Here is a 22,901-nt window from a genome sequence, read left to right on the forward strand (position 1 = left end):
TAATTGGATTCATACATAGTATGATTAATCAGGAGCGCGCGCGCGTGTTTTTTGTTTTTGTTTTTTGTCCGTGTTTTTTCGCTGTAACGCGAGGGTTGGCGAGGAACAGCATGGACCAGGATTAAAGAGTAGGCCTATTTAAAAGAGGGTGTAGTCTGCTAAAAAAATGTATATATCAATTACGTGTTCCATATGTCGCTTATTATGAATGCCATAATCATATTCCTGGTGTTTATTTAGCAATAACGGGATCTTAGTGTCACCCTAAAGCCCCTTTTTTTCACATGACCCGAGACTGGTTCTGTATGGCTGTCAAATGGTGTGTGTGTGTTTGGTTTTCACCGGTGACACCGATACTATAGATTTGAAGTATGACTGCTTGCTGTGGAGGATTTTGCCAGAACGCATAGATGATTATAAGGGAAGACGACTATTATTTCAGAGAGCGCATTAATTAGAGAAAAACGTCTGGTTCCACTGGGGCTCGAACCCAGGACCTTCTGCGTGTAAAGCAGACGTGATAACCGCTACACTATGGAACCGCTTCGAAAGCTGCTTGACAAAGACTCTGATATAGGCTAAGCTCTACCATGAGGCTCTTATTGTTTAATAAGTTAATGATTCATAGGTTATACTATGATACGGCCTATGTACTTATTTTAATATTTATTCCATCATGATTATCTTTATATACTAAACAGTAACTGTAAATATTGTCCAAATGGACCCGACATGACATGTTTCCATCGAGAGCTCCACGTGACTGTCAACTTTCGTGAAGCAAACATTATCGTCTTTAGTAGCCGACATAAGCGCAACGTCAACGTGCCACAGAATAATCAAGCGATAGTAAAGTGACATCGATATCGCGAGCCGGTAACCGACCGTTGCCTACTCGCGGAAGAAATTCCGTTGGTATCACGCTAATATAGCTGTCTCCTTGAGGCCTGTTTCTGTTAAGTTTGCTTCCGCTTGTCTCTGTCATCCACTGTTTCACAATCTTTCTAACCATGGGTAAAATTCTTCACTTGACTCTTGTGACAAGGTGAGAAGTCACTGGAGTTTCTGAGAGACAAAAGAGTGTAAAAAGGAATAAACATTCATCATGAACAGTAATAGTCTAAAGCAACAAGTAGGAATTTGAGAAAAACAAGGAGGAAGCACTGTTCACATATTTATTTATTTGTTTAATTACATTTATTTATTTATTTTGTTTTAATTATTACTACATTTAATATAAAGGTAAAATAACAGTGCAGGACCCTATGAACCTCCTCAGTACAGTTAATAATACAATAGCGTACAATAATATTTTGCCTATTTACAGAAGCTACATAGATTTCTATTCCTGAACTTTTTACCACCAGGACACATAAGGAAGGTCAAAGGTGACATGCTGAGTTGTTCTTGAATTTGAATATGGGTTAAACCCATTCAATTTTAGTGACCAGGCACATGGACTAATATCTTGAAGAACTATCATATAATAAACATAATAAGTTCATTGGCATGGTGGTGTAGTGGTTAGCACTGTCACCACACAGCAAGAAGATTCTGGGTTTGAGGCCAGTGGCTGATGGGGGCCTTTCTGTGTGGATTTCCCTCACAGTTCAAAGATATGCAGGTTAGGCTAACTGGTGGCTCTAAATTGACTGTAGGTGTGAATGGTTGTTTGTCTGTATGTGTATGACCTGGTGACTTGTCCAGGGTGTACCCTGCCTCTTGCCCATAGTCAGCTGGGCTCCAGCTTGCCTGTGACCTTGCACAGGATAAGTGGTTAGATGGATGGAACTTTGGTGGCTGTTATTTCCATTGCTTTTTGTGTAATAAGTAATGTCAGCTTACCAGATTCAGATGCCCTTTCAGAACTAGGTCTTGAATCCAATCCACTGCAAAAGTATTGTAAAAAGAGTGCCCCCCTCCCCCATATGTTAACAAATGTTACATATTGTTCAAAAACATCTAATATTATTTGATATTTATTAGCACAAAAATTACATGGACACACAAAAAATGCAGTTAGTCTATTATATAATATAATACATAAATAATAAATACACTTCCTTTTTAGTTAGTAGAGTCCAGCACAAAGCATGTTTGGAGGGCTGGACTTTGTATTTTGTCCAGCTGAGATGGTCTGACAGCAACCAGCTTTACAACGTGTACAAAATGCAGTTCACAGCTGAGCTCATTGCTGATATGAAAAATGGACAGAGGATCATTTATCAACATTTATAAACAAACTGCTTCAGTGAAAGGGTTCTTGCCGTGACTTCAACCAGATTACAGGGGCCGGTGACATTTTAAACACTGAAAATGAATGAACCATTTTACCAACGAAGACAAAATGCAAAACTATTCTAAAGCACCCAGGAACTTGCTGTAAATAAACGAATCAGTACCGCGCACAGTCGAGTGTATGCACACTCACCTGTGTAGACTCGGCAGGCTTTAGGACCCAGGAAGCGCGATTTGCTTCTCCAGCTGCTGCGGTCAGAACAGGCGATGAGGGAAGATCGCGGCGAGAAGCCCAACATTCACGCTGCCTTTGAATTATTCGCCAAATCGCTCTGTTAAACCGAGACCAGCGCTACACGCAGAGAGCTGGTTTTACAGTCTGTTTGTGAGCACTTCCTGTTAAAAGGCATAGAACGGGCGTCCGGGCCGTTTAGGTAAGTGAGGTAAGGCAGGCGGCGCAGCACCATGTGATTAACAAAGGCGCTACTGGCGAGCGAGGGGCATTAAAGGGGGCACTAGGAAACGCTATGCATGGCTACGGGCAACTCCGGAAACTTTGCAGGCTGCGCAAGTGTACGAAAGTCCTGATTTACTGTAACCCAGGTTCAATTATTGACCAACTGAGACTACTGCTTATCTGGCATTGCCTTGCAAAGTAGGGTCTACCGTTAGGTTTGAAATTTGCGTGCGGCTAGTGATAGCTAATGGTCACTCATCTGCAGCATTGGGTGGATTGGGACACGATGTAGCGTGTGTTTTTAGGCCTACAAAGGCGATGAGAGCGACAGCCAGCCGTGGTCAAAGCGGCCACGGTGTGTTTAATTAAGGCCACTTTATCATGCTTTTTTGAGTATGGAGACATTTTGCATCATCTCAACCTGTCACCATGGGAAGGAGGTGTGTAATGCTTATAAACCGTACTGTCCCGTATCCCGCGGATCCGCCTTCACCGGTGCGCGCGCGCGCACACACACCTCCGCTGAAACCTTCCCGTGCTAACAGACCTGTCGCTCATTTTCACAAACACTTAGTGCACGAAACCTGTCCCTGAGTCTGATTAATCTCAGGTCCGAGTGTGCTGTGCTGAGGCACAGACTCGTGTCTCATAGTCAGTTCAGAAGCGGAGCTTTAAACGCAGCTTTCTCAGCTCTGCTCTTATGAAACCTGTCTGATCAACAACACCTTTTCCTGCCTGGATGATAAAGTTTGCACAGCTCTATGTGTAGGATGTTTCTGTTGAAGGCACTCTCTAGCACATAAACATGTGATAGTCTGTAGGTTGTCTGTCTTGAACTGTGTGTATTCACAGACGACCTGTTTTTCTGTGGCTGGGGTCACACATTTGTGTTTGTGAGCTTAAGGAAGATAAACAGCTTATTGTCTAAAATAACTCACATTGTCTGCTATTTGAGCACTGCAGTGTTTCCTATATTTATGTTTGTGAAACACACATACATATACTCCCATCAGTTACACAACAGGTGTATGCAGATGCTTATGTGATAATTTGGTTTATTCTCACAGATCATGGTGTTCAAGGTGTATCAGTTTTGGCAAGGCTGTCCTTGGCACATCGGTCCCCTATTATTGTGTACACATAGTTATTTGCTTGTCATCAAGAACAAGTCAGTGCTGAACACAGCCATTGGCAGTTCTAGGCCTAATTACTGACATACTGTGGTCTAATATTGTGCATTTTCAAGGAATTTCTTCTTGGGGGGGAAATGGTTTAGAAATTGTGGCATGGTGGCATAGTGGATAGTGCACAGCTCCACGGTCTCTGATTTGGCCCTAAGCTTGGCTTACCATCTATATGGAGTTTTGCATGTTCTCTCTGTATTTGTGTGGGCTGCTTTTCGGTTCTCTAGTTTCCTCTTAGCTCTCAAAACATGCCAGTTGGTGGAATGGCAATTCCAAATTGCACTTAGGTGTGAGCGAGCATGCAAATGCAAATGTGTGGATGTTTCCTTATGATGGATTAGCATCCAATCCAGGGTCCATCCCAGAATTAAATGGTTACTGACAATGAATGAATGAAAAGCCATCAATGTGCAAGAAAACAAGCCATTTTCTGGTGTCTGGCTCTTAATGGTGCTTCCCCCGCAAACATAAAGGCTTCATTGAGTAGTGTATTCAGCACACTGTTAAAGTTGTGGTTGTAAAGTCACACTGTGTCTGGCCAAAACCCAAATGATGCAGTCTGTGTGAAGATGGCATGACCAGGAAGAGTTAGCATGTAACCAAGAGGCTGGCTCTATAAGGACAGAATGCACAATTATACAATAAGTGTTGTATAATTAATCTTGTTAACTTCTTTAGTTTTGAAAACTTTAACTATTAAATCTCTTCATCAAACTCCAACCAACTCTTCATCAGTTATGGATTATATTACTCATGACATTCAACATTACTTCACTTCAGCGGATGCTGTAAACTGAGCTATGTATTTAAATATTTTAGGTAAACAGATAAAAATCACTTGAAATGTATTTTTTTCCTGACATACACCTCCCAGTATATAGTGTGTTTACTTTTGTATTTCATTAGTGACAGCATTTAGCTAGAACAGTATGTATGAAGCAAAACACATTCTGCGTGGTCTTGTCAATCACCTCAGATTTTTTTCCTGAGGTGAAAATGTGAGAATAGTTTACACTTATCAGAAGAGAGAGACAGAAATGGAACCTGCCATTGTATTCTTGGGACCCTGGACATAGATTATTTACATTTATGGAGCATGCCTTTTAACTTTTAAAATGGCAAATATTTGTGTTATTAAGTGCTGCCTTGGGAAGAGCCAATAACCATGGAGCAATGATATGACAATATGAGAATATGATGTGTGCATAATTTTGTTGAAAGCAGGGGGAAATAAAGGTGCTGGCTGATTTTCTCTGTCTGCGTGCGAAGTCGAGAGCTGTGAACTATCCCTCGAACTTGCTGACAAACTGTCAACTATGATGAAGTGATGAGCATCTTTAACATATAGGGTAACCTCTGTATTGTTTTTTTAATAGACTTGTGCATAGATGACAAATAAATGGAGCTTTCCTTTAATTTTTTTAACAAGGCTTTATTATTTGAGTTATTAAAGCAATGTACACGAATGGTGATACAGATAAGCAATGGAAAATAACTTTTTGTAAAAAAAAATGTTCATATATGTACCTTTACTTCTAAATGAAATTACCTTATTGATCGTAATATTGTATGGTTTACAATTATTTCAGATGCATGTAGGACCTGACAGTATAGCTTTAGGATTAGCATAACTGTGAACTATTACACCTACTTTCATTCAAATCTACTTAAATGTGAACATGTGTCCCTTCTATAATAACAAACTCCAACCAATGTTCAGGTATATAAGTAATTAGATAACTGAACCATTGAAGCCTTTGATGTAATTAATTGGCATGTTCCACATTATAATCTCATAAAACCTTCCCATCAGATTCCACAAGTGTTTGGAAGAACCTGTTGTAGAATGAGAAGAATGTGGCCATGAGGATATAACATGTCGATGTGGATATGGAAGAGTATTTCTGTATTGCAAGTTGAGTCTGCTGCTCATACGAAATTTAAAGATGTGGTATTTGTTGGGGAACAAGTGGAGGAAAGTTGTTTTCTTCAGAGATTTGGTCTGTGCGCCAGTCTAGAAATAATCCAGACAGTGGCCTATAGATTGAAATGTTTCTCCCTTCATCATGGTTGATGTGCTTGTGTGCAGAACTCATGCATGGTCACTTGGAGTGGTAGTATTGTGATGTGAGTTCACAGCTCGCAGAGGGACACAATTAGCCAGCACCTCTTCAACTCTCTCTCTTTTTTTTTCTTCCCGCCTGCTTTCAGCAGACTTCACAAAACGTGACCGGGAAATATCCTCTAAATAAATCATGTGTAGAATATATTCTTGTATTTTCAGCACTGCTTGTGAGAAACGTAGCGTGTTCGCAATTAGTCGGCGTATTTCCACTTTGTGACTTAGAGAAGGGTTTTTCTTTCTCTGTCTCTCTCTCTCTCTCTCTCTCCAGTTTAGCGCACCGTTGCGATCCCCTTTCCCCTTGAGCGGCTGGACTCGAGCGTTGCATGCCGGTACCTGCAGTCCCTGCTCCTCCCTTCTCAGAGGCACGAGCGCCAGGGTGTGGGGTTTCGAGTACTACAACTCCCATACTGTCGCTCCTTCCATCTCCCCCTCTCTCCCACCAGACCAGAAGCCTGTGAGCTACAGCACGGCTTGTCTTGACGAAACCCCCTCCCACCACCACGGACTTTCGGAACCGAAAATCGTCGAGCTTATTGAAACCAACAGGATTAAAATCCTTTCCTATCGATGCACCCATAGGTCCCTTAATGTGACTCCAGCGGGTTGGTGTTTGTTAGTACTGTTTGACATCGTTATCTGGCTCGCTAATTACCTTTGGGGAATTATTCAGTGGACAGACACATCGGGTTTGGGCTGTGCTCTGCTCTCTTCTGTTCTGTTGGAACACCGCGGATACCGGATTGGTCCGATATGGGACGAATGAAATACCGTATCGGAGATATTTCCGTGCGATGATGACACACGGCTTGTCCTTAACATTTGCAAACAGTGTAATAGAGATCGATAGTTGCTTCGAGGAGACTTTACTGCGCAGGGATCTGAACGTTGCAGCTTCACCGTAAAGCACATTGCCAAGTAAGGTTACAGCCCTTTCTAACATCGACGATCACAAGTAACACTGGGTAGTTCTCTGTAACTAACACACGGTACATTTTGAAGCAGCCATTGGAGGGTGAATGTAGAGAGTTATAGCCCAAAGTATGTTTCCTCATGTGGCTGATATCAGCCTCGCATTAGTGTTGTCTAGCTCTCTCTCTCTCTCTCTCTCTCTCGATTGATCTGCGACGAGGAAGGCGTTGTAGTTGGACTCCACACTCGTGGGCACCGAGACATGCGGCCAGGCTGCTTCAGTTCGGACATTATTTGGCATTTTAGTTGATGCTCGACATGACTGCTGTCCATCGGAAGGGACGCATGTTTGTGCTTAGTTTTTGCCTCCGTCGTGGCCACACGAGTGTGCAGATCAACAACACTGCTGATTTTCTGCGCGAAGTCTTTTTGGGATTATCCCCCCGTTGAGAAGCCCTCGATCGCCCTGTTCATGTGTGCCTCACCCTTTCAACTATGCCGATCGCGAGGAGTTTGTTTCATTGATTGGCCTCGTTTTCCAAACACAACATTTCCACCTGAGAATCGGCGACGTCTTTCTGTATTGTGTGATCGCTTAATTGTTCATCAGGCTCGGTCGAGCGCGCGGACTAGTCCGAGTTTCAGTATTGGGGCATTTATTTTTAATCTCGCAGAAAATCCTTTTTGGTCTGTTATCATGGGGAAATCGGGGGTCTGTTTACGACATTTGGTTTCAGTCGTGCATCCTGTATCCTTGTAGCGTCTCCTTTGTGTGTGTGTGTGTGTGTGTGTGTGTGAGAGAGAGAGAGAGAGAGAGAGAGAGAGATCTGGGCTGCGCTGCGCTGCCGACACACCGGGAGAGAGTGGGTTCAGGAGCCGAGCTTGTGTTTCTCTGCTCTGCCTTTTACATCTCCGTCCTGAACACTATCAAAAAGTGACGCTTGACTCCAGCGCGTTGACTAATGTTGTTATTCTGCAGCTGAATTTAGCTTCCTCGAATGATGTATGTCAGCAAAGTAACGAGCTCTGGTCAGTAGACCACCGAAACCGGCGACGGTGAGAGCTCGCGTGGGCCGATAAACTTTACTAATAGACACCCTGGTGTCCGTTATCCAGACTCGGCTGACCTCTGAGAGCAGTAGCGCGCGGGCTGTGTGTGTGAGAGAGATAGAGACCCAGAGGCTAGAGTTCGTGTTTTCCCAGGCGTTTTTACACACACATCAGTAATTTAGCAGCCATCTCCCGCTCGTGTTTGTGCAGGGCCGTTTTTGATCAGATTTTTTTTATTTGATTTGTTTATTCAATATTAAAATGTTTGTGCAAATAACAATATATGGGTGACACAAGAAAGTACATGTACTTATTTCCATTGTGGTCCATTAATGCACAGTGATGCACTCATCAGCTTTAAATGTTGTTATTCTTAATACTCTAGCGATTTTTAGAGAAATTATTTCTTGTGCTAGTCAAGGATATTATCCACTGTTAATACTGATATACTGTAAATAGCACCTCAAATGCTATAAGTCACTTTGGATGTCCTGTAGGTAGGTGTGTGTGTTTTGTTCATGGAAAAGCTTCTTCCTGCATTGTTTATTGGGTGAAGCCAAGTTTCAGCCTGCTTCCTCTTTCTCTAATTGTATGGTGGCTTGTTTTTGGCTTAGCTTTTTGAAGCTATGAGACAAACATCATTCCTCTCACATTTATTCCTGTCCTTGGCAAGTTCTCCCCAAACTCATGCTTTCTTCTCCAAATAAATCTGATATTCTAATATCCGTTACACTTCACAACACTTGGTATCGTCAGGGAATTTCTCAAGATTCTAACTAACTGTTGTTTTAAATGAGTTGAATTGGATTAAATGGGAGATGATCGTGCTGGGGTGGAACTATATCTGTGACCAGTGTAAATAATAGCTTACTTTTCACAATTTAAAAAAAAATCTACTGTTTGCGTCCCTATCAAGTTTAAGCAGAAATAGTTACATTGATAGAACCCTGGAGCAAATCTTTTATGGGCTGATTTTTGAGAAAATCTTCACTGCTTTAACCAGTTGATCCTGGGATTTTTCTTGACATTATGTTTAAAAATATACTAAATTTGATGGATTTTGAGCATGAAGCAATTATGTAAAATTCATTCATTGATGTACTTTCAGATGTAAACTGCAATATGGCAGTCTGCAGTCAGCAGCTGTATTTGCAAGACCCACTGTCATGCAAGGCTTAAGCGGTTTTGTTTAAAGGTTGGTTACCTTTGCATGTCCACTCTGAAGGAGTACAGCAAAAGGATAACACTTTTGGGAGAAAAAATACAGTCAAATGTGGGTTGATAGAGCAGCATAGGATTTCTGACATGGACCCCCCCCCCCCCCCCCCCATTTTTTATTTAACTGATTGTGGGGTCCCCCACCCCCACACTTAGTTTACCTGTTTCTAATTCTAAAGCCTTGTAGCTCCTCCATAATTTAAGAGTGACATGTCTGAAGTATTATATACTTTCACTGAGAAAATGGTGAGTTTACTGAATCAGGATGCCCCTTCACTCTATTTCCCATCCACCCTGTGAATGCAGGCACTTGCTTCTCTTTGGGTATCAATATCAGATTAAGTACATATAGCTAATTTTATCTGCATTTAAGTCTTTAACAGACCCTCACTCTCAACATTTAAAAGATCAGATTAAGTTTTTCAGTTCAGGTGAGTTATCCTGAAACTAATATTTGCTTTCATTTAATGGACAGACATCAGTAGAAATATTGTCTAGGTTATAGAAATATTTGGTTATTATTTTACAAACTGTGTTGTATGATGCCATCTATGGGCAATATATTTATTCCATCTCAAGTCTCAGTTTAAAGGAAATTGTGACATCTTTTGTAGGAAACTCTCTAACAGGAAGTTTCTAACTAGCTTCTTAACCCTGATTCTTAACCATGATTCTTAATATTATATATACTAGAGAACAAGTAAGAGCTGAGACAAAGGTTTATGCAACTTCTTGCCTTGGAGTTATAGTGCCCTTGCTTGTGAAGCTTACTATGGGAAGAAGAATTCTGCAAAGCAATATTGAAAGCATATTCTGTTTAATAACAGTTTATGTACTCCTGAATTCAGTATTTAAACATTAAAATTAAATTTGCACAGATTATTATATACTTTCGCTTTTTTTTTTTTGTCCATTGTTCGACCCTGTGTTCTCTGAAGTCATTAAATGTTTGGCATTTTGCCTATCTTAGTTGTATTTTTTTTTTAAATGATCAAATCACTGCTTTCTTCATTTAGAAATATTTCTTTGAATTTTATAGTTTAGTAATCAAACTTCGCTAATGAAAATAACACAAAAAAGAGAAGGCACTGTGGATATATTTTATATATTGACACATTAAGTGTTTTTTTTTTTTTGTGGCCTCCTGGAAGACAACATTTCTGTAACTAAGAGAATCTGTTCACAACAATTAAGATACAATAGATTTCAGAGATTAAAATTTTTATATCTTACTGGTTAAGTTTTGACTCGTAATGTTGGTAATGCACAATTATATCAGTACGAGGTTATAATCTCTCAATGCTGCGTTTATATACACTACTATGCAAAAGTCTTAGGCGCTGTATTGTTTTTTAGTACAAACTTTTGTTGTAGATTTTTATTTTATGCATTATCGAGTCAGTACAAATGTATTTTACATTTCCAAACATTAGTTTTCCAGCACAAAATTAAAATGTTACAGAAAAATGTTTGTATGTCAGTAAAGAAAGCAGCATATTATACAAGAGACCACTTTATAGACAAAAACAAACAAACCAAAAAACATATGAAGGCTGTTGGGTTTTGCTGCAGAAATAAGAACCAAGTGCGACAGTTAAAGTCTCCAGAAGAACTGTGGCTGGTTTTGCAAGATGCTCAATAAACCTTACAGCTCATTTCCTTATAAACTATAAAACTACACAAATTGTACCTGACTACTTTTTTTTTAAGCAAAGGGTCATCACACCAAATATTGACTTTGTTTAACCTATTACTGTTTCCTGCACTTTGTAGTATTTTTTAATGTAGAAACATTTAATGTAATTATTTTTGATGGCATCTTTGTATGTGCCTAAGACTTTTGCACAGTAAAATATTTGTTTTCATAAACCTTGTTTAGATTAGACTAAACAGGTGATTTATTTTTAAAAAATAGTGTGAATTTGGAAGGTTTTAGTTATGCAGTGTACTGTGCACCTCACTGTCTGTCATGGACATGTTTTTGTTCTTTCTTAGTGCTGCATGGAGTGGTCTGAATATTTGAATAACTAATAACTTAATTTGAATTGATTACAAATTTTGTTTTTGTATGATTTTTTTTCCCTTGTATCTCCAGCTTTGTGGCATATACAGAAGAAATTCTTGTAAACGCACATCTGTCATCACACTCAAAGGAATGCTGTGTTGAAAAAAAAAACTGCCTATGCAGGTGATAATCACATGTGATATGAGATGAGTGCTTATTTTAATACATGTTTAGTTTAACATAGGATTTTGATTTCCCAAACCTTATTATTTGCCCAGGTGGATCCCTCACCAATGAATGTAGGGGATGAAGGAACAGTGAGCAAAGAGAGCAGTGCCCTTACACAGCTGTCAGAGAGCATGGTGGGGAATCCACAGCAGACACTACCTCCTGAACTCAGAGGAGATGTGCCTCATGGTCAGCAGAATAAGCTGAAGACATCTACAGACTGCAAAATGCCTAGTGTCTGCTCAGATGCCAACAAGGCTAGCAATTCAAACCATTGTCCTGAAGTCCCTCCTTCCCAACTTCGCAGCAATGCTCCTGTGTTCAGCACTGATTCTTTTAGCACAACATTACCTGATAGGACAGAAGTTACTAAAGCCCAGGTTGAAGGTGCTGCTGCCTACCCTACTCAGCATTGGTCATGTGGTAAAAAGGTTGGCTCAGAGGATTTGATGAGCATGGGTCACAATAGCGTGACCCCAAATAAGAAAGCTCCTCATAGCACTGGGCCTACCCAACCTGTTATCAGCCTTTCCCCAGGATTTCAATGTTCAACCCTCTTTAAACCAGGCCAACCTGTTGCTTTCCTTCCATCTGCAAACTTTGCCTCTTCTCTTTGTAAGATCACTTTGCCTCCAGGATTGGGCCAGATTGCCGCTCTGAGAGAAGCCACAGCTAGTCAGTTTCAGAAGGACTGTCCAGTGCCGTTGTCTGGCTCAAGTATGACTCCAAGGCTCAAAACATACCCTTATCAGTTTTCTGTGGGTCGAGGCGTTGCTGAGAAGAAACCACTGTCATCAGCATCTAAAGGCAGATGTGAACATGTTTCTAATGCAAAATGCTGCAAAGGTGTAGGAGAGCACATATCAACTATTTCCTCTAGTGTTAGTCCAGCTATTGCTCTTCCAGCGCAACAGGCCACACAAGCCTCAGCCCCACTGACTCATTATACTATCTCTCCCACTGCTGCCATCTGCTGTAGTTCAGCACTGGCCAACATTACCACTCAGAGCAGGCTTCTAAGCCTTGTAGAGAAATGTCCCCCATACAGAGGAATCGAAAAGACTTCTGTGGCATATTTGAAGCCGAAAACTGTATCATCTACTGAGGAAAATAATGCTCTGTGTCCTCCAGAGGCCAGAGATGTACCTCTTGATTTATCTTCAAAATCCAAGCGCCAAAAAAGCATTAAGGATGCTCAAAATAGCCCGACTGCCACAACTGAGCAATGCTCATTTGAACCACATCAAAAGAATTCCCATGTCTCCAAAAGGCTCCAGACTTCCAATTTTGGTTCTGCCTCTACTTATGCTGTTCTACCAAACACCCAACGAAATGGCTCGGCCCAGCGAGCCACCTCGAAACTTAGCAATCACAATTTGGAAACCAATGCATCATGGGGCAAAGGCACATCTCAAGGTCCCTTAAACAACCTCCCAGGAACATATGTAGGTGTAGCAAGCCCTATACTAGCCTCTACCTTGCGTAGCAAAGATGGGAAAAGTTCTGCTTTTGTTGAAGACGTTCAGATATTTGCTAAGCAAGAGACCATTTCAATTATTGATCAAGGTGAACAGTTGGCCTCCAGAGGCAAGAAGACACCTTTCACAGTTAAAGGTGAAAGGCAAAATAAAAGTGGCAAGCAATCTGGTAGTACTTCTGCTAGTACTACCTCCCATGGAATGCAGGAGCTTTCATCTAAGCCACTGTTTACTTCTACAAACTCACAATCCCCTAGGACTTCAGGTGGAAAAACAGGGATTCCATATACTCCCCCAGGTAAACAACTGTGGAACCAATCACTTTTTCAGGGGATGTCTTTGCAGAAGCAACCAGTTCAGAGCCAAGCCCCATCTAAAGGTAAAGGCAACCTGAGTTGTGATGGCCCCTTGTTTCAAAAATGTGAACTAAGCACCACTAATGTAAAGGAAGAAAAATGGGAGAAAACCCATTCCCCCCTATCCAACCTGGAGTCAATAGTAAAGCAGAAAACTCTTGAGACCACTGCACTGACTGGTGAAACCTACTGTAATCTGTCAACTGTGGGATCCTGGAAGCCTGAGGCAGTCAACTTGCTCAGCAGGTCTCAGACTGTGGCCACTGGCTTTACACCTTCTGGAACTTCAGAGCTACAGGACTCTAAGACAGGTAACAATTCCCTGTTTACAGATGCAACATCGGACAATAGGCATGAAGCCACAACTGGTTTTGTGCCCAAAGACAAGTGCCATGATAAACAAGTAAAGCAATTTGAAAAGCCAGGCCAAAAGTCAGAGCTCAGCACTCCCAAGAAAAGATGTGCATCCAGTATTAAAAGTGGGAAGAAGGACAGCATGGTTGCTCCAGATCCTGAGGACAAAACAAGAGAAGACCCTGCAGTACAAAAAGAACTCTCTCCTAATTCAAAGCTGGAGAGCATATCCTTTGCTCAGGACCAAGCTGCAACAGAGGTAGAAGGAGAGAAAAAAATTAATGGTGGTAAAAAAGATGGTATTTCCAAAGGAAAAGCACCTGTCACCAAACAGAGGAAACCAAGGAAGAAGGAGAAGACCTCTCCTGAAACATTAAAAAAGACTGTAAAACTGAAGAAAAAATCTCGGATGAAGCAAAGTGCGACAGTGGTTCAAGCCTCCACCTCTAAAAAAGTAAGATATAAGCTCGATGTTACATTGTAGACATGTTTGTTTTCATTTAATTTCTTAAAGGGAAGGAAACATTAAATGTGTTTTTTACATTGGAATATTTCTGGTGTGTTTAGTAATTCTGGTGCTAATTTGTTGATTGGTGTATTTTCATTATTCCTGTGTGAAGTTAGTGGTTGTCTGTGCAGTTACAATAGTATGTTTATATATATATATATGTGTGTGTGTGTGTGTGTGTGTGTGTATGTATATATATATATATATATATATATATATATATATATATATATATATATATATCATACTTGTCATCTCTTAGATCGCTAATTAGCTGAACTTAGTCTCTGCTGTAACTCAGCACAACTGCATCATGCAGGCCCATTTTATTCCAGAACTTTGAGTTTGCTGTCTCCACCTTTCAGATTCCTGATATATCAGTATAATATATATATATATATATATATATATATATATATATATATATATATATATATATATATACTGATATATCAGGAATCTCAAAGGTGGAGACAGCAAACTCAAAGTTCTGGAATAAAATGGGCCTGCATGATGCAGTTGTGCTGAGTTACAGCAGAGACTAAGTTCAGCTAATTGGCGATCTAAGAGATGACAAGTATGATGGTATTGACAGCGGAATTAGCATGTAGGTTGACGCTTTGAAACCTTATTTGTTTGAGCAGAATGTACAGATAAGAAGCTGAGAGTCGGACAGACTAATTGACTGAAGCAGTGCTGCATTAATCTCCTTAGATAGAGGTGTAACAGGCTAAATCCCACTGGCACCATTATCAGTGGGCAGTTGGATGGCATTGTGGTTTCTGTAAGAAACCATTAACCAAAGTGAAATTAGACCAACTTTTTGAAAGAAGTTGTTCATGTCAAAAAAGTCAACTCAGAATTTAATCAGAAAATAAATCTGTATAATCAAAAATGTATTATACGTTAAATATTGATATGAAAAAAGCCTTTCAAGGTGGATCATCGACTGTAGAAAACATGGATGGCATAGCTCCATTGCCTCCCATTCTATAGAAATGAAGACAAAATACCTGTGCTATGTTTTTTAAATTTGGAGCCAGAATCTGCGCAGTAGAGAAGAGAGTCAAAGTCAGGTACACCTACTCATTTGGTATAGACCCTTTTCAGTCACGTGACCTTCGTAAATGCGACCGCCATTTTGGACATGTAGTGGACTTCGGCTCGAATCTGTTTGAATGCGAGGAAGGCGACAAACATAAAAGAAAAAGGAGCGAGATGCAGAAAACTGTATTTACTAGTTTACTGTAATTATGATCTGGCAGCTATTTACACCGGATCCAGTGTAAATAGCTGCCGGAGCCAACGTCCGAGCTTGCCGGAGCGCGTGCGCTCCGGCCGGCCGCGAGCTAGCGCGCTCCGGAACCTCGGACGTTGGCTCCGGCAGCTATTTACACTGGATCCAGTGTAAATAGCTGCCAGATCATAATTACAGTAAACTAGAATGGAATGTTAACAGCAGTGTAATGCCTTTTCTGGCTAATTTTATTCGTCTTACCTCCAACAAAGTGGTCACTACACAAGCGTTGGTATGCCGCTATCCATCTTCTCCGTCGGTCAGCATCTACCGGGATCCGATAAAATGATAACCCTTGCCTTGTTTGTTGATGGTTACTACATCCAGGTGCATAACAATATAGTGGCATGATGGAAGTCTTGCTGAAAATAAACACTTTCTTTGCTGCCGTTCCTCAATGTTGGCTGTGGTAAACTACTGGTAGTACATGTCCAAAATGGCGGCCGCATTTGTCGTGACGTCACGTGAAAAGGGTCCATACCTGCCCCCATTTCCCAATACCAAGGTCCAGTGCATTGCAGAATGTCTTCATTGTGGAACTCAATCTTGCATCTATCCAGAGAGCTTAAATAGTTTCAGCTGGAGTTTTTTCATTAATACAGAAGGACATTTATCAAATGGACAAATGAACGGTGCGGAATACTCCGACATTGTAGTGTAAGTAAATAACTCGTTATTTGTGACACATGGCTATTCTGAGCACACTGTAAACTAACTTGCCTGCTTGTTCACTGCCAAACAAATTACTTTTTTTTGCGCAAATTTTGATTGGTTTTCTGGATGCTGTAAGTACTGAAATAATATTGCCATCAAGGTGGCTATGTGGTTGGGTAGCTACTGCAATTAAACTAGCCTTTTCCTCTTAAACCTCTTCATGTTTCAAATGTTTTAATACATGGCTAACAGATTGTATTAGTGCACATGTCCAGAAAAGTATGTATATGACCATCAGTGCCATGGTGCTTTATTCTAGCCAAGGCTGTAAATCATCCATCCATTATCCGTAACCGCTTATCCTGTGCAGGGTCGCAGGCAAGCTGGAGCCTATCCCAGTTGACTGTGAGCAAGAGGCAGGGTACACCCTGGACAAGTCACCAGATCATTCCAGGGCTGACACATGGAGACAATCAATCATTCACACCTATGGTCAATTTAGAGCCACCAATTAGCCTAACCTGCATGTCTTTGGACTGTGGGGGAAACCGGAGCACCCGGAGGAAACCCATGCAAACAGAGGGAGAACATGCAAACTCCACACAGAAAGTCCCCTGTCGGCCACTGGGCTTGAACCTAGAACCTTCTTGCTGTGAGGTGACAGTGCTAACCACTACACCACTGTGCCACCTGGCTGTAAATCATTTCATTCTTAAGTGTATCTGTGCCTTCTTATGATATAGTAGAATACTGTTTGAAAAACTAATTTCTGGGGGTAAAAATGTGCAGATATCAGCATAGGGAAAACAAACTGTTTGCGACTGGAAAGACAGTTTAGGTGAGCAAAGTGACGTCAAATTAAAGGCTATTTTGTCATTGAAACACATAGGGATGGGTTGTGCTAAAAATTGTACTGCAGCCAGCCAGCAGGGGCACTAGACCTGTGGTGGCTTCACGTTTTTAGAGACGGTATGCTGTCCATGTATTTTACAGTTGATGGAGTAGATTTTTCCTTTAACTAAATAATCTCCAGATCATCACAGGGCTAATACATGGAGATAATCAGTCATTCACACCACAACATTAACACCACTTTTCCTTAAGCTGACTTGTATCGGAGGAGAGAAGGTAGCATTTTAACATGTTTGTTTTGCAACAGAAGAAGGGTATATCTACTGTAGAGAAGAGCCCACTGAAGGAGAGCCCAGTGAAGGACAGCCCATGTCCAATCCCTGAAGGTGGGGCTAAGATTCACAAAGGAAAGAGTGCTCCAGTTAAAACACAGCAACCTGCCTGCAGCAAACCTGGTAATAATTTGTTTTCTGTTACAGTGAGGGGAAATAAGTGTTCAGACACTTTTTTTTTCTTATTTAATATACTTTAGTGTTTATATCCACTTGAAATTTACAAGCATAATGTATTTGGCTTTTATCTTTGCACTTATGAATATATTTGTTCATATTTATAAGCATAAATAAAAAAACAAACTTGATTGGGGCAAAAGTATTTGGACAGAGACAAATGCACACAATTATTCGCAGAAGGTTATTATTTGTTGAGGTTATTATTCACTGATCTTCACTGAGCCTAAGGCTCAGTGAATTGTTATAGTATAAATACACAGGTGATTATTTTTTAAAAATTGTATAAAAAATAAATGTTCAAACTTCAAAAGTAGCATGCAAATGTAATGCGTGCAGATTTGTCACTTATCTACGCTGAGTCATATAAAATACTTTGTTTTGAAATAGATAAAATAAATCAGTTCCACCTTACCTTTTAATAGTTCTAGCCCAAACTTTGTAGCAGCTTTAGTGCTTTTAGGAACAGCATTTTCTTTCATAATTTGTAATTCTTCCCCACTTACTGTACGGTGACGAAGTGATTGGCCGCCATTTTGCCGTGTCACTTGAGGTGATTATTGAGAAATAGTCTGAATTTGTCAACCACTCAGCGCATGCGATTTCCTATAATCACCTCTGTATTTATACTAATTACAGTATAATGTGTTTTGGGTCATTGTATTGCTGCATATTGAAATTCCTCCCAAATTGATTGGATACATTTCTCTGTAAATTGTCAGACAGAATGCTTCTGTAGACTTCTGAATTCATTCTGTTTCTACCATCACATTATTAATAAAAATTACTGAGCCCGTTACTGAAGCAGCTGTGCAAGCCCAAACCAAGACAATACCTCCACCATGCTTGACCGATGAGCTTGTATGTTTTAGATCATGAACAGATCCTTTCTTTGTCCACACTAAGGCTACAACTAATGATAATTTTTAAAAAATAGATTGTGTTGATATATATTTTAATTAGTCCATTAATTTACTAAATCCAGCTACTGGGGTTGCACAAGCCAGCGCATTCTTAGTGCCAGTCCCAAGCCCGGATAAATCGGGGAGGGTTGCATCAGGAAGGATATCTGGTGTAAAACTTATGCCAGATGTAATATGCTGATCATAAATTGGATTTCCATACCGGATCGGTCGAGGCCCGAGTTACCAGCGACTGCCACCGGGACTGCAGGTCGACAGGGTGCCGGTGGAACCTATGCTGCTGCTGCATGAAGGAGAAGGAGAGGGGAAGACATGTCCAAAGGCAGTGGGAGAGGAGGAAGGGTAGTAATATGGAGGTGAGAGTCAGAACTTTGAATGTTGTTATTGTGACTGGTAAAGGGAGAGAGCTAGAGGATATGATGAAGAGAAGGAAGGTGGATATACTGTATATGCAAGAGACCAGGTGGAAGGGGAACAAGGCCAGGAGCATTGGAGGCAGGTTTAAACTGTTCTGCCATGGTGTGGATGGGAGGAGAAATGGGGTAGGGGTTATCCTGAAAGAAGAGTATGTCGAGTGTTTTGGAGGTAAAGAGAGTGTTGGACAGAGTGATTTAGTATGTGTATGCCCCACAAGTTGGGTGTGAGAGAGAGGGAAAAGAAGATTTCTGGAGTGAGTTGGATGAAGTGGTAGAGAGTGTACCCGAGGAAGACAGAGTGGTGAATAGAGCAGACATATTGGTGGGCATGTTGGTGAAGGGAACAGAAGTGATGGGTAGGTATGGTGTCAAAGAGAGGAATATGGAAGGACAGATTGTGGTGGATTTTGCAAATATGATGGAAATGTCTTTGGTGAATACGTACTTCAAGAAGAGGGAGGAACACAGGGTGACACATAAGAGTGGAGGAAGGTACACATAGGTGGACTATATTCTATTCAGGAGATCCAGTCTGAAAGAGATTGGAAACTGCAGGGTGGCGGCAGGGGAGAACGTAGCAAGGCAGCATCGGATGGTGGTCTGTAGGGAGACTTAGGAAGAGCGTGAAGACGGCGCCATGGATTAAATGGTGGAAGTTGAAGAAGGAGGACTGTAGGGTGGAGTTCAGGGAGGAGTTAAGGCCATCACTGGGTGATGGGGAGGAGTTGCTGGCAACTATTGCAGAAGTGGTGAAGGAGACAACCAGGAAGGTACTTGGTGTGTCATCTGGACAGAGGAAAGAAGACCAGGAGACTTGCTGGTGGAATGAGGAAGTACAAGAAAGTTTATAGAGGAAGAGGTTAGTGAAGAAGTGGGATAGTCAGAGAAATGAAGAAAGTAGACAGGAGTACAAGGAGATGTGGCGTAAGGAAAAGAGAGATGAGGCAAAGACGAAGGAAAAGGAATGTACCAAGTTGTATGAGAAGTGAGCCTCTAAGGAAGGAGAAAAGGACTTGTACTGATTGGCAAGACAGTGGGACTGAGCTGGTAAAGATGTGCAACAGCTTAGGGTGATGAAGGATAAAGGTGGAAATGTTCTGACAAGTGAGGGGAGTGTGTTGAGAAGATGGAAGGAGTGCTTTGAGGGCTGGTGAATAAAGAAAACAAGAAAGAGAGAAGGGTGGATGGTGTGGAGAATGTGAATCAAAGTACAGTAGATTTGCAAGGATGAAGTGAGGACAGATATGAAGAGGATGAAAAATGGGAAGGTCATTGGTCTGGATGACCTTCGGTAGAGGTAGCATGGAAATGTTTAGGAGAGATGGCAGTGGAGTTTTTAACTAGATTGTTTAACATAATCTTGGAAAGTGAGAGGATGCCTGAGGAGTGGAAAAGAAGCATACTGGTACCAATTTTCAAGAATAAGGGTGATGTGCAGCGCTGTAGTAACTACAGAGGTATAAAGTTGATCAGCCCCACCATGAAGTTATGGGAAAGAGTAGAAGAATCTAGGTTAAGAAGAGATGTGGTGATTGGTGAGCAGCAGTGTGGTTTCATACCAGGAAAGAGCATTACAGATGCAATATTTTCTTTGAGAATGTTGATGGAGAAGAACAGAGAAGTTTAGAAGGCGTTGCGTTGTCTTTGTGGACTTGGAGAAAGCATATGACGGAGAGAAGAGGAATGAAAGTCACTAGGAGCAAGACAGAATACATGTGTGTGAATGAGAGGGATGACCATGGAATGGTGAGGATACAAAGAGTAGAGGTAACAAAAGTGGATGAGTTTAAATATTTGGGGTCAGCTGTTCAAAGTAATGGGCAGTGGAAGAAAAGGTGAAGAAAAGGGTGCAAGTAGGGTGGAGTGGGTGGAGGAGTGATTTGCAACAGAAGGTTACCAGAAAGAGTGAAAGGGAAGATGTACAGTGGTGCTTGAAAGTTTGTGAATCCTTTAGAATTTTCTATATTTCTGCATAAATATGACCGAAAACATCATCAGATTTTCACACAAGTCCTAAAAGTATATAAAGAGAGCCCAGTTGAACAAATGAGACAAAAATATTATACTTGGTAATTTATTTACTGAGGAAAATGATCCAATATTACATATCTGTGAGTGGCAAAAGTATGTGAACCTCTAGGATTAGCAGTTAATTTGAAGGTGAAATTAGAGTCAAGTGTTTTCAATCAATAGGATGACAATGAGGTGTGAGTGGGCACCATGTTTTATTTAAAGAACAGGGATCTATCAAAGTCTGATCTTCACAATACATGTTTGTGGAAGTGTATCATGGCATGAACAAAGGAGGTTTCTGAGGAACTCAGAAAAAGTGTTGTTGATGCTCATCAGGCTGGAAAAGGATACAAAACCATCTCTAAAAAGTTTGGACTCCCACCAATCCAAAGTCAGACAGATTGTGTACAAATGGAGGAAATTCAAGACCATTGTTATCCTCCCCAGGAGTGGTCGACCAACAAAGATCACTCCAAGAGCAAGGCATGTAATAGTTGGCGAGGTCACAAAGGACCCCAGGGTAACTTCTTAGCGACTGAAGGCCTCTCTCACATTGCCTCATGTTCATGAGTCCACCATCAGGAGAACACTGAACAACAATGGTGTGCATGGCATGGTTGCAAGGAGAAAGCCACTGCTCTCCAAAAAGAACATTGCTACTCATCTGCAGTTTGCTAAAGATCACATGGACAAGCCAGAAGGCTATTGGAAAAATGTTTTGTGGACGGATGAGACTAAAATAGAACTTTTTGGTTTAAATGAGAAGCGTTATGTTTGGAGAAAGGAAAACACTGCATTCCAGCATAAGAACCTTATCCCATCTGTGAGACATGGTGGTGGTAGTATCATGGTTTGGGCCTGTTTTGCTGCATCTGGGCCAGGACGGCTTACCACCATTGATGGAATAATGAATTCTGAAGTATACCAGCGAATTCTAAAGGAAAATGTCAGGACATCTGTCCATGAACTGAATCTCAAGAGAAGGTGGGTCATGCAGCAAGACAACGACCCTAAGCACACAAGTTGTTTTATCAAAGAATGGTTAAAGAAGAATAAAGTTAATGTTTTGGAATGGCCAAGTCAAAGTCCTGACCTTAATCCAATCGAAATGTTGTGGAAGGACCTGAAGCGAGCAGTTCATGTGAGGAAACCCACCAACATCCTAGTGTTGAAGCTGTTCTGTACAGAGGAATGGGCTAAAATTCCTCCAAGCAAGTGTGCAGGACTGATCAACAGTTACCAGAAACGTTTGGTTGCAGTTATTGCTGCACAAGGGGGTCATGCCAAATACTGAAAGCAAAGGTTCACATACTTTTGCCACTCACAGATATGTAATATTGGATCATTTTCCTCAATAAATAAATGACTGAGTATAATATTTTTGTCTCATTTGTTTAGCTGGGTTCTCTTTATCTACTTTTAGGACTTGTGCGAAAATCTGATGACGTTTTATTTATGCAGAAATATAGAAAATTCTAAAGGGTTCACAAACTTTCAAGCACCACTGTACAAGATGGTAGTGAGACCAGTCATGTTATATGGGTTGGAGACTATAGCACTGACGAAAAGGCAGGAGGCGGAGCTGGAAGCAGCAGAGGTAAAGATGCTAAGATTTGCATTGGGCATGATGAGGATGGACATGATTAGGAAGGAGTATACAGTATTAGCGGGACAGCCCAGGTTGGACAGTTTGGAGACAAAGCGAGAGATGAGATTGAGTTGGTGTGGAGGAGAGATGCTGAGTATATTGGGAGAAAGATGCTGAAGATGGAGTTGCCAGGCAAGAAGAAAAGAGGAAGGTCACAGAGGAGGTTTATAGATGTAGTGAGAGAGGACATGCAGGTGGTAGGCATGACAGAGGAAGATGCTGAAGACAGGATGAGATGGAAACGGCTGATCCAGTGTGGCGACCCCTAATAGGAGCAGCTGAAAGAGGAGGGAGAAGAAGAGTCGACTAATCTCATGGTTTGTTTTTCAGTTAATCTATCGATTATTTTCTGATTAGTTGATTTAATCTTTTGTTTTATGTCCCGATAAATAGTAACATCTGTTCTACCATTAATCTTTCAACCTTTCATTCAAGCTTTTTTCATAAGAATAATTCTTTTACAAGTACAAATTTTCTAA

At 41.0% G+C, this 22,901-nt stretch overlaps 1 protein-coding gene and 1 non-coding gene across 8 annotated transcripts in view; one reads left to right on the plus strand and one right to left on the minus strand.

Annotated features, from left to right (window-relative positions):
• Nucleotides 1–469: 469 nt before the first annotated feature.
• On the minus strand, nucleotides 470–542 carry trnav-uac (transfer RNA valine (anticodon UAC)). Its single transcript has one exon. It is a non-coding gene; the product is annotated as a tRNA-Val (tRNA).
• Nucleotides 543–2,501: 1,959 nt separating this feature from the next.
• Nucleotides 2,502–22,901, plus strand: part of bcorl1 (BCL6 corepressor-like 1) — an 89,851-nt gene continuing 69,451 nt past the window's right edge. For 3 of the 7 annotated variants that reach the window (XR_009655211.1, XM_060927530.1, XM_060927534.1), the window contains exons 1-5: nucleotides 2,502–2,672; nucleotides 6,273–6,919; nucleotides 11,277–11,369; nucleotides 11,465–14,056; nucleotides 17,221–17,368. Coding sequence is in view for 6 of the 7 variants with exons in the window: in XM_060927530.1 (XP_060783513.1) it covers nucleotides 11,364–11,369; nucleotides 11,465–14,056; nucleotides 17,221–17,368 (2,746 nt within the window). In the remaining variant the exon portion in view is untranslated. Of the gene's footprint in view, nucleotides 2,682–6,272; nucleotides 6,920–9,071; nucleotides 9,159–11,276; nucleotides 11,370–11,464; nucleotides 14,057–17,220; nucleotides 17,369–22,901 lie in introns of all 7 variants that reach the window. The other 4 variants (XM_060927531.1, XM_060927535.1, XM_060927533.1 and 1 more) reach the window with 4 other exon arrangements.

This window comes from Neoarius graeffei, chromosome 8 (genome assembly GCF_027579695.1).
Source record: "Neoarius graeffei isolate fNeoGra1 chromosome 8, fNeoGra1.pri, whole genome shotgun sequence".
Lineage (NCBI taxonomy): Eukaryota > Metazoa > Chordata > Actinopteri > Siluriformes > Ariidae > Neoarius > Neoarius graeffei.